The 16,360-nt window shown below is 38.7% G+C and overlaps 1 protein-coding gene across 1 annotated transcript in view; it reads right to left on the minus strand.

Annotated features, from left to right (window-relative positions):
* Positions 1 to 16,360, minus strand: part of TRIM37 (tripartite motif containing 37) — a 146,045-nt gene that overhangs the window by 67,623 nt on the left and 62,062 nt on the right. Inside the window, exon 13 of the mRNA XM_005693108.3 lies at positions 5,040 to 5,219. Coding sequence (XP_005693165.2) covers positions 5,040 to 5,219 — 180 coding nt within the window. The remainder of the gene's footprint in view (positions 1 to 5,039; positions 5,220 to 16,360) is intronic.

Genomic DNA, 16,360 nt, shown 5'->3' on the forward strand with positions numbered 1-16,360 from the left:
AAAAACAACTATCTCTATGTATTAAAACATAAAATTGGATATAAGACAGGATCTTGATCTCTTCAGAGTTATCTGTACTGTAAAAAAACTAACTTTTTAAAGCAAAAAAATTTAAAAACCCCACACCTACCTTATTAGATAAACATGACTCCATTTATAGTGAAAAAATTACAGTAATGCATAAAGATGATTCTGAAGAAAGGAAGAGCCAAAGGATGCAAAGCTAGTTTGCAAGCTTGCAAATCCCCCTGAGGGCTTCTCATGTGGCTCAGTGGTAAAGAATTTGCCTGCCTACGCAGGAGACATGAAGATCCCCTGGAGTAGGAAATGGCGACTTTCTCCAGTATTCTTGCCTGGAAAATTCCATGAACAGAGGAGCCTGGTGGGCTACAGTCCATGGAGTCACAAAGGGCTGGACATGAATCAGCGACTGAGCACACACACAAAATTCCTCTTCTAATCTTGCCGCCCTTATGTGAACGACCATCCTGTTTTTTCTAGGACTTTAGAGCTAGTGTAGGAATCTACTGAGCACCTAACAGCTATCTGCAGCAAATAACTATTTTTAGTTAAGGATACTCATGCATCAAAGGGTAGAGATGATTCACTCAACCACTATTCTAAGCGGATACTGCCAGACAGCATACATAGGTTGGACACTGGGGAGACTATCTGAAGCGTGTTATCTTCAAATGACTAACGGAACTGACCAACCCTGCACATGACTTTTACTACCCGTGACATTAAAATAAAAGCAAGCAGCAGGTAAAATTCCTTAACTATCTCTTTTAATGAAAGAATTTCCATATATAGTGTAGACTTAAATAACTTTCTAATAAATATAAAATTCCATCAAAATCTTATATTAAGGTTTTAAATTTTGAAAAAGCCCTCATTAAATTATAAATGTTATAAACTATAATGAAAAGCCCTCTCTCCATGAACCCACAGCAATTTATTTATACTGCTATTACGGCATAACAACTGTTTTCAACATGCCCATTTCATCTTGAGTTTCCAAAGGACTAAAATCAGGCAACAGATTCTTAATTTCTTTACTAATATTAGCCCAGGGACTTCCCTGGAGGGACAACAGTGGAGAATTCACCTTCCAATGCATGGGTTCATTTCAGTTCAATCCCTCAGTCATGTCCGACTCTTTGCGACCCCATGAACCGCAGAACACCAGGCCTCCCTGTCCATCACCAACTTCCAGAGTTCACCCAAACCCATGTCCATCGAGTTGATGATGCCATCCAACCATCTCATCCTCTGTCGTCCCATTCTCCTCCTGCCCTCAATCTTTCCCAGAATCAGGGTCATTTCCAATGACTCAGTCCTTTGAATCAGGTGGCCAAACCATTGGAGTTTCAGCTTTAGCATCATTCCCTCCAAAGAAATCCCAGGGCTGATCTCCTTCAGAATGGACTGGCTGGATCTCCTTGCAGTCCAAGGGACTCTCAAGAGTCTTCTCCAACACCACAGTTCAAAAGCATCAATTCTGCAGCTCTCAGCTTTCTTTATAGTCCAAATCTCACATCCATACATGACTACTGGAAAAAACAGAGCTTTGACTAGACAGAGTCTGTCAGCAAAAGTAATGTCTCTGCCTTTTAATATATTGTCTAGGTTGGTTATAGCTTTTCCTCCAAAGAGCAAGTGTCTTTTAATTGCATGGCTGCAGTTAATCATCTGTAGTGATTCTGGAGCAAAAAAATATAAAGTCTCTTACTGCTTCCATTGTTTTCCATCTATCTGTCATGAAGTGAGTGGAACCAGATTTCATAATCTTAGTTTTCTGAAATGTTGAGTTTTAAGCCAACTTTTTCGCTTTCCTCTTTCACTTTCATCAAGAGGCTCTTTAGTTCTTCTTTGCTTTCTGCCATAAGGGTGGTGTTGTCTGCGTATCTGAGGTTATTGATACTTCTCTCAGCAATATTGATTCCAGCTTGTGCTTCATCCAGCCTGGAATTTCACATGATATACTCTGCATATAAGTTAAGTAAGCAAGGTGACAATATACAACCTTGATGTACTCCTTTCCTGATTTGGAACCAGTCTGTTGTTCCATGTCCAGTTCTAACTGTTGCTTTTGACTTGCATACAGATTTCTCAGGAGGCAGGTCAGGTGGTCTGGTATTCCTATCTGGTTAAGAATTTTGCACAGTTTGTTGTGATCCACACAGTCAAAGGCTCTGGCATAGTCAATAGAGCAGAAGTAGATGTTTCTCTGGAACTCTCTCACTTTTCCTATGATCCAACAGATGTTGGCAATTTGATCTCTGGTTCCTCTGCTTTTTCTAAATCCAGGTTCAACATCTGGAAGTTCATGGTTCATGTACTGTTCAAGCTTGGCTTGGAGAATTTTGAGCATTACTTTACTAGCATGTGAGATGAGTGCAATTGTGCGGTAGTTTGAGCATTCTTTGTCATTGTCTTTCTTTGTGACTGGAATGAAAACTGACCTTTTCCAGTCCTGTGGCCACTGCTGAGTTTTCCAAATTTGCTGGCATATTGAGGGCAGCACTTTCACAGCTATCGTCTTCTGGGATTTGAAACAGCTCAGCTGGAATTCCATTGCCTCCACTAGCTTTGTTCGTAGTGATGCTTCCTAAGGCCCACTTGACTTCACACTCCAGGATGTCTGGCTCTAGGTGGTGATCACACCATCGTGGTTTTGTGGGTCATGAAGATTTGTTTTGTACAGTTCTTCGGTGTATTCTTGCCACCTCTTCTTAATATCTTCTGCTTCCATTAGGTTCATACCATTTCTGTCCTTTATTGAGCCCATCTTTGCATGAAATGTTCCCTTAATATCTCTAATTTTCTTGACAAGATCTCTGGTCTTTCCCAATCTACTATTTTTCCTCTATTTCTTTGCACTGATTGCTGAGTAAGGCTTTCTTATCTCTCCGTGCTATTCTTCGGAATTCTGCATTCAAATGGGTGTATTTTTCCTTTTCTCCTTTGCCTTTAGCTTCTCTTCTTTTCTCAGCTTCAACTAAATTCACCTTCCAATGCAAGGGATCCTATAGGCTGCAGGGCTACTAAGCACCACAACGACTGAGCCCAGGTGTGTCAACAAGAAAGCCTGCATGCTGCAAACTACAGGGCCCTGCACTCTGGAGCTTGCACGCCAAAACGAGAGAAAAAGCCTGCCAAGCCCAGTGAAGATCCCACATGCCACAACTAAGACCAAAAGTAAATATTATTACAATAAAAATTTTAAAATATATATTAATATATGCCTGGCACTGAGCCAATATATGTTTATATATATTAATATACATATATTGGCTCAGTGCCAGGCATAGACTCAGGAAACGTTGCTGAATTAATGATAATTAAACATCACAGCAAGAATTTGTTGCTATACTAACATTCAATTCTTTAAGTTCTGCTATAAACAGGAATGGCCAAAATAAAGACCCAGAGGTTGTGCTAAACTGCACTGAAGAAAGGAAACTCTCATACATATCATCAGAAAGAGTCAATACTATTAGGATTCCAATACGATGACTAAGGTCATAAATAACAGCTGTTTTGGAGGCTACTAAAATTGATTTGAGTAATTGCGCAGTCTTTCTGGTTAAATTATGAAACAGCAACAAATTATTCCTTTTGGTGAATAAGAGAACCTTAAAGTTATAAAATGGTAGTAAACTCATCTCCCCAAAGAAAAGATGACAAAAACATGAATAATTTTCTATATTCAAAATGCAATCCTTTTTTTCAGTTTCTTATTCTTCCAAAAAGGTTATGAAGAACACATAATAGTAAAGGCTGCTATAATAGCAACTCATCCAGCATGCTCAAGGAAAAGAAACCAAAAGAAATAAAATTTAAGAACGTATTGAATCTCTTTTAAGGAAAAAAGAGCTTTTAAAATTATTTGATGGAAACTTAAACTGTTAAACACTCTGAAACTTCTCAGTTCAAAATATATTTGAATTTCTTTTTTTACTACTCAAACTCCAGTACTCTTGCCTGGAAAATTCCATGGACGGAGGAGCCTGGTAGGCTGCAGTCCATGGAGTCGCGAAGAGTCGGACACGACTGAGCGACTCCACTTTCACTTTTCACTTTCATGCATTGGAGAAGGAAATGGCAATCCACTCCAGTGTTCTTGCCTGGAGAATCCCAGGGACAGGGGAGCCTGGTGGGCTGCCGTCTATGGGGTTGCACAGAGTCAGACACGACTGAAGCAACGTAGCAGCAGCAGCTCTCATTTTGATCATCAAATTAAAATTAGGTATAATGATGCCCCAAAACTGAATTATAAAAGTACCTCAATATTAAACAGGGCTGTTGTAATTCTACAGTCCCTGCTCATGTTCAGTCCTTTATTGTAAATGACACATCAACTACCAACTCTTAGCTTATTTTCATCTGTATTCCCTTACTTTTAATTTGCTATCATCTAGAAACTGAAACTGTTTTTGTGAAACTAAGCTAACAAAGCCTGCCATCCAAATGCAATATACAATTTCCAGTGGGGCGGTGGGGGAATTACTTGATCTCATGCTATTCTTGAATTTCCAAATGGTGAGGCTTCGAGAATTTCAACAGATAGATGGGACATTACCATGTTTACTGGAAATAGTAGTTTACTCTTTATGGAGAGTGAGCAAGCTCCATTGCTTCAGACGTGTTTAACTCTGCAACCCTATGGACTGTAGCCTGCCAGGCTCCTCAGTGCATGGGATTCTCCAGGCAAGAATACTAGAGTGGGTTGCCATTCCCTCCTCCTCAGGATCTTTCCGACCCAGGGACTGAACCCAGGTCTCCTGCATTACAGGCAGATTCTTTACTGCTGAGCTGCCCCGTAAGTCCATTTTTTATGGAATTACCAACTAAAGGTTATTTCTCACTAGCTTATTCACTGACCACACAGGACTTCTGAAATTAAATGGGTAAGAACATGGTAGGGTTACAGTTAAGTGTAGATTACAATATTCATCTTGGTTAAGTGAAGACTTTAAAGTTCTGATGACATTATTCCCTGCGATACATGCCAAAATACAAATGCTTCCTATTACCTTAAAATCACTGTATCATTCTGTCGATTCAAGTATCCTTCATTTGCAAGTAAGTCCAAACGGAAAAATCTATTATAACCCCAGCATTCTCCAACTTCAAAGTCAGATGCAAATTCTCGAATGATATTTTTGGTAGGATCATTGCAGGATTGATGAACCATCTCTACACGATATTCATATCTAAAATTGAAAACAGACTATTAATACAGAGTTACTAAAGCAAGAATAAGAGACATAAAAACATCAAGGTCATTAAGTACCTAAGAAGAAACTTAGGTACACAGCTGCATGTATATATAAAAGATCATGACGACAGTATTACGAATGGAACTATGGCAACATAACTGGCACTAGGTCCTTTCCCCCTCTTTAAAAGTGTTTACCGTTACAGCACGTACCACCTTAGAATATGAGTAAACTTTGTATAAAACAGTACTTTAAAAGTTACACATTTTAGCAACACTATGTATTTTTCCATATATCCAATACCTAGTGCTTCCTCACAATATTCTACCTATCTTTGACATGTACCACAAAACAGTTTTAAAATAAACAATAACATTTGAATACTGTATTTTCCTAATTCAATTTATCATAAATTAACCGTACATTCAGAAACTCAAGCCTATACAATTTTCTAGTAGAAAATAGTATTACAGGGGGAAAGCCGGTACATTTAGACTTCCATATCTTAAATAGCACAAAACTTACAAGTCTTCAAACTCACTTTTACTCAGAAAGTACTGTTACTGCAAGAGCAAAAAGTGAAAAAAGATCATCAGAAGGAACATCCAACAGTAGCCATAAAGCTTCTGCTTTTTGGTGGAGATAAACTTTTACAACAAAACCCAGTACCTTAGTCTGCTATTTCTGCCTGCAAAGGGCAAAAGAAAAAATTACAGTTCTTTACCTCCAAAGGAATGTAAATACAGTTGACCCTTGAACAACACAGGTTTGAACTGTACTGGTCCACTTAAATGTGAATTTTTTTTAATAGTAAATACTACAGCACTATTCCACCTGTGGTTGTTTCAATCCGAGAATGTGGAACTGTGGATACAGAGGAACCCAGGAAAGGAAGGACCAATTAAAAGTTACATGCAGATGTTTGACTCTGCGGAGGACTGGTAACCCTAACCCCTGTGTTGTTCAATGGTCAACTGTACTGAAGTACTGTCAAATGACTTTTATATTAGTATCTCTCACAGTGTATTATTAACAGATTGACGGCACAAACTAATGCAAAAGCTGTGATATTTTGTCTGTCTAGATATTGTAGCTGTGAGGCCAGCTCTCACCCACAGGGTTGCCACTAAATGTCTAAAAATAAACTCCAATACCTATGTGCAACTGATATTTTACAAAGGCTCTAAGATGATTCAATAGGGAAAGGAAAGCTTCCTCAACAAATCGTGTTGAGGGATTTCCTTGGTGGTCCAGTGGTTGGGAGATGAGGCTTTCGCCGGGTTCAGTCCCTGGCCAGGGAAATGGGATCCCAAAAATTGCTCAGTGAAGCCAAAAAACAAAACAAACAACGCCCCCACAAATCAAAAACAATAACAACAAAAAAACAAATGGCATTAAGAAATCTGATTGTTACATGCAAATTTTATATATATTTCATATACAACTTTCTAATTTCATACACAAAATGAACTCCAAATAGATCAATGACCCAAATACGAGGGCGAATATAAAACTCTTAGAGAAGAAAACACAGGGGTAAATATTCATGAATTCGAATGGCAATGGATTCGGAGACTTGACTCCAAAGCGTGAGCAACAAATAGGTAACTTGTACTTCACAAATATTTAAAATTTTTGTGCATCAGAGGACATTATCAAGAAACTGAAAAGACAACTCACAGAATGGAAGAAAGTTTTCAGATCACATGTCTGATAAGGATTTAGTATAAAAATACATAGAGGATTCTTGGAACTCAGCAATTAAGAGAGAAGCAACCTATTTTAAAAATGAACAATGAACTTGAATAGACATCTCCAAAGAATATATACAAATGGTAAAAAAACAAAACAAAACATGAAAAGATGCTCACTCTCACCAGTCATTAAGGAAATGCAGGTCAAAATCACAATGAGATACCACTTCAAATTCACTAGGATGCCTATAAAATATAATCTAAAAATGGGTAATAATGCAGCCACTGTAAAAAACAGCTTGGCAATTTCTCAAAATGTTAAAACTATAGAATTATAAATCACAGCAAGATCCTCTATGACCCACCTCCCAGAATACTGGAAATAAAAGCAAAAATAAACAAATGGGACCCAATTAAACTTAAAAGCTTCTGCACAACAAAGAAAACTATAAGCAAGGTGAAAAGACAGTCTTCAGATGGGAGAAAATAATAGCAAATGAAGCAACTGACAAACAACTAATCTCAAAAATATACAAGCAACTCCTGAAGCTCAATTCCAGAAAAATAAACAACCTAATTAAAAAATGGGCCAAAGAACTAAATACACATTTCTCCAAAGAAGACATACAGATGGCTAACAAACACATGAAAAGATGCTCAACATCACTCATTATCAGAGAAAGGCAAATCAAAACCACAGTGAGGTACCATTTCACACCAGTCAGAATGGCTGCGATCCAAAAGTCTACAAGCAATAAATGCTGGAGAGGGTGTGGAAAAAAGGGAACCTTCTTACACTGTTGGGGGGAATGCAAACTAGTACAGCCACTATGGAGAACGGTGTGGAGATTCCTTAAAAAACCGGAAATAGAACTGCCTTATGACCCAGCAATCGCACTGCTGGGCATACACACTGAGGAAACCAGAATTGAAAGAGACACGTGTACCCCAGTGTTCATCGCAGCACTGTTTATAATAGTCAGGACATGGAAGCAACCTACATGTGCATCAGCAGATGAATGGATAAGAAAGCTGTGGTACATATACACAATGGAGTATTACTTAGCCATAAAAAAGAATACATTTGAATCCGTTCTAATGAGGTGGATGAAACTGGAGCCTATTATACAGAGTGATGTAAGCCAGAATGAAAAACACCAATACAGTATACTAACGCATATATATGGAATTTAGAAAGATGGTAATGATAACCCTGTATGCGAGGCAGCAAAAGAGACACAGATGTATAGAACAGTCTTTTGGATGCTGTGGGAGAGGGAGAGGGTGGGATGATTTGGGAGAATGGCATTGAAACATGTATAATATCACATATGAAATGAATCACCAGTCCAGGTTCAATGCAGGATACAGGATGCTTGGGGCTGAAGCACTGGGACAACCCAGAGGGATGGTACAGGGAGGGAGAGGGGTTCAGGATGGGGAGCACATGTATACCCATGGCAGATTCATGTTGATGTATGGTAAAATCAAGACGATATTGTAAAGTAATTAGCCTCCAATTGAAATAAATAAATTTATATTAAAAACAAAAAAATAAATTAAATTTAAAAATAAAATAAAAATACAGAATTACCATATAACCTAGCAATTCCACTATTGCTATATATTCAAAAGAAATGAAAACCTATGCCCATATAAAAACTTGCACCTGAAATATTTATAGCAGGATTACTCATAATAGCCAAAAGACGGAAACAATCCATGTGTCTATTAACAGATGCATATATAAACAAATTGAAGTATATACATACAATGGAATATTGTTCAGCCATATAAAGAACGAAGTTTTGATGCTTAAACACTGGGTGAACCCTGTAAACACTATGCTAATAATAACTAAATAGACATCAAATATAAAAGATCCCAAACTGTATGAACTTTTATATGAAATATCCAGAATAGTAATTATCTAGGATTGAGAGAAGGAAAGGATGGGTACAAAGTGTTCTGAGATGATGAAAACATTCTGAAATTAGAGAGAGGTGGTGACTGAACTGTATATTTAAAAATGCTTTATATATGAATTTCATCTCAAAAAATAAAATTTACTTCTATTTTTAAAATGAGTAGTTAAAACCTCAAAATTCATAGAGAAACAACCAAGAACACTGACAATCTAGGGACAAAGACATTCATGCAGATGGTTAAATACATCCAGGATCAAGACAGGTGTTAAGTTTAAAATCAATATAAAACAAGTTTTGAAAAATTAGTTTATTATGTGAAAAAGCATATAGTATTTTAAAAAGATCATTCTTTCATCTGCGTTAGTTCTCTCTTTAAAAAAAAAGTATTTATTTGGCTGGGCGGGTTTTAGTTGCAGGATGTAGGATCTACTATAGATCCCTAACCAGGGATTGAACCTGGGTCCCCTGCATGGCAGCAGAGTCTTGGCCACTAGATCACCAGGGAAGTCCTTGCATTAGTTATTTAAAATTATGACAGATATACACCTATGTTTCTATTATATATAGCAATTAATCCAAGCTATATTATTCATAAAGCAACTCAATCCTAATCTCAGATAAAACTAAAACCTCAAATTTGAATATTCCACCTTAAATTCCTTTCTTTTATCAAACTGAAACTCTGAGTGAACTGAACAATCATTAACTTAAAATTTTAGTCCCATTAGTATTACTCCCCAAGGGAAAGTTCTATTCTTTTCTTAAGCAACTCAAAGAAATTTCCTTCTCTAAGACAAGTCAGCTCAGTAAATACTGCTAAGAGCCAATTTGAGGGTGTCACTCACATGTAAATTTCCTCTAAAGCCAAGACAGGTTTATGAAAACACACACAGGAAAAGAGATATTTACATACAATGAAATTATCAAGGTACTTCTACAGCATCCCAGGTGTTATTAAAATCTACTAGATAATACAATGATTTATATTTTTACTTCATATTCTGACAGTTAAACTACCTCACTGCTAAACTCTCAATCCCATAATTGAATGATGTTTCAATAATTAATATAAAAAGTATTCAAAACTTTTCTCTAGGCTTACTGGATTGTTAAAGAGAATTAACAGATAAGGGAAATTCCTAGTGGCCCGGGTTAGGACTTTGCGCTTTCACGGATGAGGAAGCAGGTTCAATCCCTCTTCGGGGAACTAAGACCCTATATGCTGCATCAGTTAGTCAGTTTGGTTGCTCAATCATGTCCGACTCTTTGTGACCCCTTGGACTGCAGCACGCCAGGCCTCCCTGTCCATCACCAACTCCCAGAGCTTACTCAAACTCATGTCCATTGAGGCAGTGATGCCATCCAGCCATCTCATCCTCTGTCATTCCCTTCTCCTTCTGCCTTCAATCTTTGCCAACATCAGGGTCTTTTCCAGTGAGTCAGTTCTTCGCATCAGGTGGCCAAAGTACTGGAGTTTCACCTTCAGCAACAGTCCTTCCAGTGAATATTCAGGACTGATTTCCTTTAGGATGGACTGGCTGGATCTCCTTGCAGTCCAAGGGACTCTCAAGAGTCTTCTCCAGCACCACAGTTCAAAAGCATCAAGTCTTTGGCGCTCAGTTTTCTTTATACTCTGACTCTCACAACCATAAATGACCACTGGGAAAACCACAGCTTTGACTAGACGGATCTTTGTTGGCAAAGTAATGTCTCTACTTTTTAATATGCTATCTAGATTGGTCATAGCTATGCTGTCTAGATTCTTCCAAGGAGTAAGCGTCTTTCAATTTCATGGCTGCAGTCACTATCTGCAGTGATTTTGGAGCCCAAAAAATAAAGTCTCTGTTTCAATTGTTTCCCATTTACTTGCTATGAAGTGATGGGACCGGATGCCATGATCTGAGTTTTCTGAATGTTGAGCTTGAAGCCAACTTCTTCACTCTCCTCTTTCATTTTCATCAATAGGCTCTTTAGTTCTTCTTTGCTTTCTGCCATAAGGGTTGTGTCATCTGTTTATCTGAGGTTATTGATATTTCTCCCGGCAATCTTGATTCCAGTTTGTGCTTCTTCCAGCCCAGCGTTTCTCGTGATGTGCTCTGCATAGAAGTTAAATAAGCAGGGAGACAATATACAGCCTTGATGTACTCCTTTCCCGATTTGGAATGAGTCTCTTGTTCCATGTCCAGTTCTAACTGTGGCTTCCTGACCTGCATAAAGATTTCTCAGGAGGCAGGTCAGGTGATCTGGTATTCCCATCTCTTGAAGAATTTTGCAGTTTCTTGTGATCCACAAAGTCAAAGGCTTTGGCAGAGTCAATAAAGCAGAAGTAGATGTTTTTCTGGAACTCTCTCACTTTTTCGATGATCCAACGGATGTTGGCAATTTGATCTCTGGTTCCTCTGCCTTTTCTAAAACCAGCTTGAACATCTGGAAATTCACGGTTCTCGTACTATTAAAGCCTGGCTTGGAAAATTTTGAGCATTATTTTGCTAGCGTGTGAGATGAGGGCAATTATGCAGTAGTTTGAGCATTCTTTGGCATTGCTTTTCTTTGGGATTGGGATGCAAACTGACCTTTTCCAGTCCTGTGGCCACTTGACTTTTCCAAATTTGCTGGCATATTGAGTGCAGCAGCACATGCTGCATAGCACAGCCAAAAAAAAGAAAAGAAAAAAAAAAAAAACCCAATGATAAGATGTCTGTTTTTATCCAAACAGAACATTCTCATTAAGGTATTCAGATAACATCTAGCAAATACACAATTCTAATCTTAAACCTTAGTATCCTGAATGATAGTATTTCAATATCACTGATAATATTACTACTAATTATAATGCAAACTTAAAGTTCCTTAAGTGTATATATCAACAATCAGTTCAGTTCAGTTGCTCAGTCATGTCAGACTCTCTGCGACCCCATGAATCGCAGCACGCCAGGCCTCCCTGTCCATCACCATCTCCCAGAGTTCACTCAAACTCATGTCCATTGAGTCCGTGATGCCATCCAGCCATCTCATCCTCTGTTGTCCCCTTCTCCTCCTGCCCCCAATCCCTCCCAGTATCAGAGTCTTTTCCAATGAGTCAACTCTTCGCATGAGGTGGCCAAAGTACTATATCAACCATAAAAGCATCCAAAATAAAACCAGCACCAAAAGCAACAGAAATGTCACAAAATCTACCTATCAGCAACAGGAGACTCTTAGGAAGGTAAGAAACACAGGTACAGACACACCTTGTTTTATTGCGCTTTTGGTTTTTTGTACTTCTGTGTGTAACCCTGTTACACACTGAAGGTTTGTGGCAACCTTGCATCAAGCAAGTCTATTCGGCTCCACTTTTCCAACAGCATTTAGTCACTTCATGTCTATGTCATAGTTTGTAATTCTCACCATCTTTCAAACTTTTACATTATTGTTGTTATATCTGTAATCATGATCTGTGACCAGTGACCTCTGATGGAACTGTTTTGGGGTGCCACAAACCATATCCAACAACAAACTTAACTGATAAACGCTGTGTATGTTCTGACTGCTTTACCTATCGGCATCTGTCTTCCCTGCCCTCCTCCCCAATTTCTTTCCTTCTCTTAGGCCTCCCTATTCCTGAGACATAACAATACTGAAATTAGACAAATTAATGGCCTTTAAGTGTTCAAGTGAAAGAAAAACTCACGTCTTATTTTAAATCAAAAGCTAGAAATGATTAAGGTTAGTGAGGAAGACATGTTGAAAGCCAAGAGAGGCTGAAAGCTAGGCCACTTGTGTCAAACAGTTAGCCAATCTACGAATGCAAAGGAAAAATTCTTAAAGGAAGTTGAAAGTGTTACTCCAGTGAACACACAATTTAAAAAGCTAAACAGTATCACTGATGACATGGAGAAAGTTTTAGTGGTCCAGATAGAAGAACAAACAAGCTACAACATTCCCCTAAGCCAAAGCCTAATCCACAGCAAGGTCCTAAGTCTCAATTCCACAAAGGCTGAGAGAGATGAAGAAGCAGTAGAAGAAAAGTTTAAAGCTACCAGAGGCTGCTTGCTGAGGTTGAAGGAACGAATCTGTCTTCATAACATAAAAGCAGAAGCTGGTATAGAAGCTGCAGCAAGCTATCCAGAAGTAACGTCTCGCTTCAAAGTATCCAAGGACAGGCTGAGTTTTGTCAGGAGCTAATGTAGCTGGTGACTTTAAGTTGAAGCTAATGCTCATTTACCATTCTGAAAACCCTAGAGCCCTTAAGAACTATGCTAAACTTACTCTGCCTTTGCTCTATAAAAAGAACAAAGCCTGAGGACAACGCATCTCTCTACCTGTGGTTAACTGAATATTTTAAGCTCACTGTTGAGATTTACTGCTCTGGGGAAGAAAAAAAAAAAAAACTTTTTGCAAAGTATTACTGCTCATTGACAATGCACCTGGCCACCCAAGAGCTCTGATGGAGATACACAAAATTAATGTTGCTTTCAGGCCTGCTCACACACATCCATTCTGCAGCCCACAGATAAGGAGTAATTTTGACTTTCAACCCTTATTAGAGGCTTCCCTGGTGGCTCAGAGGTTAAAGCGTCTGCCTCCAACGTGGGAAACCCAGGTTCGATCCCTGGGTCAGGAAGATCCCCTGGAGAAGGAAATGGCAACCCACTCCATTATTCTTGCCTGGAGAATCCCATGGACAGAGGAGCTTGGTAGGCTACAGTCCACAGGGTCACAAAGAGTCGGACACGACTGAGTGACTTCACTTTCACCCTTATTAATTAAGGAATATATTTCATAAGACAATAACTGCTGTAGTAATTGCTCTGATGGATCCAGGCAAAGTAAACTGAAAATCTGGGAAGGATTAACCATTCTAGACGCCAAAAAGACCATTCATGATTTGTGGAAAGAGGTTGGAAAAATCAACATTAAGAGGACTTTGAAAGAACTTGATGCCAAACCTCACAAACGACTTTAAGGGGTTGAAGATCTCAGTGGAGGAAGCAACTGCAGATATGACAGAAACAGCAAGAGAATTAGAATCTGATGAGATGGATGAAACTGGAGCCGATTATACAGAGTGAAGTAAGCCAGAAAGAAAAACACCAATACAGTATACTAACACATATATATGGAATTTAGGAAGATGGCAATGACGACCCTGTATGCAAGACAGGAAAAAAGACACAGATGTGTATAACGGACTTTTGGACTCAGAGGGAGAGGGAGAGGGTGGGATGATTTGGGAGAATGGCATTCTAACATGTATACTATCATGTAAGAATTGAATCGCCAGTCTATGTCTGACGCAGGATACAGCATGCTTGGGGCTGGTGCATGGGGATGACCCAGAGAGATGTTACGGGGAGGGAGGTGGGAGGGGGGTTCATGTTTGGGAATGCATGTAAGAATTAAAGATTTTAAAATTTAAAAAATAAAATAAAATTTAAAAAAAAGAGAATTAGAATCAGAAGTAGAGCCTGAAGATGTGACTGAACTGCTACCATCTCCATAAACCTGTAATGGATGAGGAGCTACTTTCTACGAATGAGGGGATAAAAAGGTTTCTTGAGACACAACCTACTCCAGGTAAAGATACTGTGAAGGTTGTTGAAATGATAACAAAGGACTTAGAATACTACATAAATTTAGTTGATAAAACACTGGTGAAGGAAATGGCAATCCACTCTAGTATTCTTGCCAGGAAAATCCCATGCACAGAGGAGCATGGCAGGCTATAATCCACAGGGTCACAAAAAAGTCAGGCAGCAATAGTTGATAAAGCAAAGTCAAGTCAGGATTTGAGAGGATTGACTCCAAATCTGAAACAAGTTCTGCTGTGAGTAAAATGCTATCAAACAGCACTGCATGCTACAGAGAAACCACACATGAGAGGACAAGTCAGTCAATGCTGCAAACTTCACTGTTACCTTCTTTAAGGAAGTTGCTACACCCACTCTAGCCTTTAGCAATCACTACCCTGATCAGACAGCAGCCACCAAATATCAAGGCAAAACCTTCCACCAGCAAAGAATTATGACCCACTGATGACTCGCTGATGGTTTGCATTTTATAGCAATAAAGTATTTTAAATTAGATATATATACTGTTTTCCGAGACATAATACTATCACACACTTAATAGACTTAAACCTAACTTTTATGTGACTTGCTTTATTGCAGTGGTCTAGAACCAAACCTGCAATATCTGAGTTATGCCTATATACAGATTAGAAAATAGTCAAGAGACAAGAAGAGAACCAAGATTAATGGTAGCAACAGGGTTATGAACAAAATCCTATAATCACTAAACTTCTATAATTCTGTCCATGATCAACTACCTTCCAATGACAAATTTGGTGGTTAAGAACAAAGAGAAAGAAAAATCTATGTTAAACAGATTCCATTTTAACAATGCTGAACTTAAGTGAATAACTTAGCTGTTACACTTCCATCTGTAAAATGGGAGTGAAAATAGCAGTGACAGCACATGAAGTGGTAGTGAAGCAAAATGAGTTACAGAAGGCAAAGTGCAGAGCACAGAGTATATACTCAGCAGATGTCAGCTGTTATAGCAACAATACAGGTCCAACAGCAACAGTCCACTGCTTCAGATCACAGATTTGGGACAGAGTTATGACTAAAACATATTAATAGTTACAACTCAGAGGCCAGAATCCTTTCTATACTACCAGCTTTATTCATAGCTTGACTCACAAGTGGTGGCAAGAATTTTCTACATTAAGGTAGTCTATGTCAGAGGTTGTGCTACTGGGGGTCAGTTCCTATGATTCTTTCAGCGATCCAAAAAGTCAAAACCAATCTTTGTAATAATGCTAAGATGTTATTTGCCTTTTTCACTGTGTTTGACATTTTCACTAATGGTGCAAAAGCAATGGTAGTTAAAATGTACCAGTAATCATATTATTCACTGCTACATATTTTCAGGTGGGAAAAAAAAATTCAATGTCTCTCAAAAATATCTTTGAAGAAGTAGTAAAAATGACAAATGTTATTAAACTTCAATGTAGGGAACAAGGTTTAAAGAAGGTTGAGAAGTGCTTGCAAACGAGACTCTCAACCAGGGCTGAACATTCTTGCAAACGAGATGTTCTGCCCAGTGTAGGGAACTAGGTTTAAGGAAGGTTGAGAAGTGCTTGCAAACGAGACTCTCAACCAGGGCTGAACATTCTTGCAAACGAGATGTTCTGCCCAGTGTAGGGAACTAGGTTTAAGGAAGGTTGAAAAGTGCTTGCAAACAAGACTCTCAACCAGGGCTGAACATTCTTGCAAACGAGATGTTCAGCTAAGAATCCTGTTTGTTCCCATGGGAAAAGAACATTGCTTGCACACAAGGATGTTTCTCTGATTCCTCAAAAGGAACAGACCCTGGGACAAAACGGATTCTAAGTTGATAAGGAAGTTCCCCAAAACAAAGTCTTAGCTGCAGTAAATAAGTCAAGGTAAAGGTTATCTCGCCCTGCGCCTGCGCACTGTATAGTCTCTGAATCATAGTGCTTGGCAGCTTGCCCTGTAGGTTGTTGTGC

Source organism: Capra hircus, chromosome 19, assembly GCF_001704415.2.
Source record: "Capra hircus breed San Clemente chromosome 19, ASM170441v1, whole genome shotgun sequence".
Taxonomy (NCBI): Eukaryota; Metazoa; Chordata; class Mammalia; order Artiodactyla; family Bovidae; genus Capra; species Capra hircus.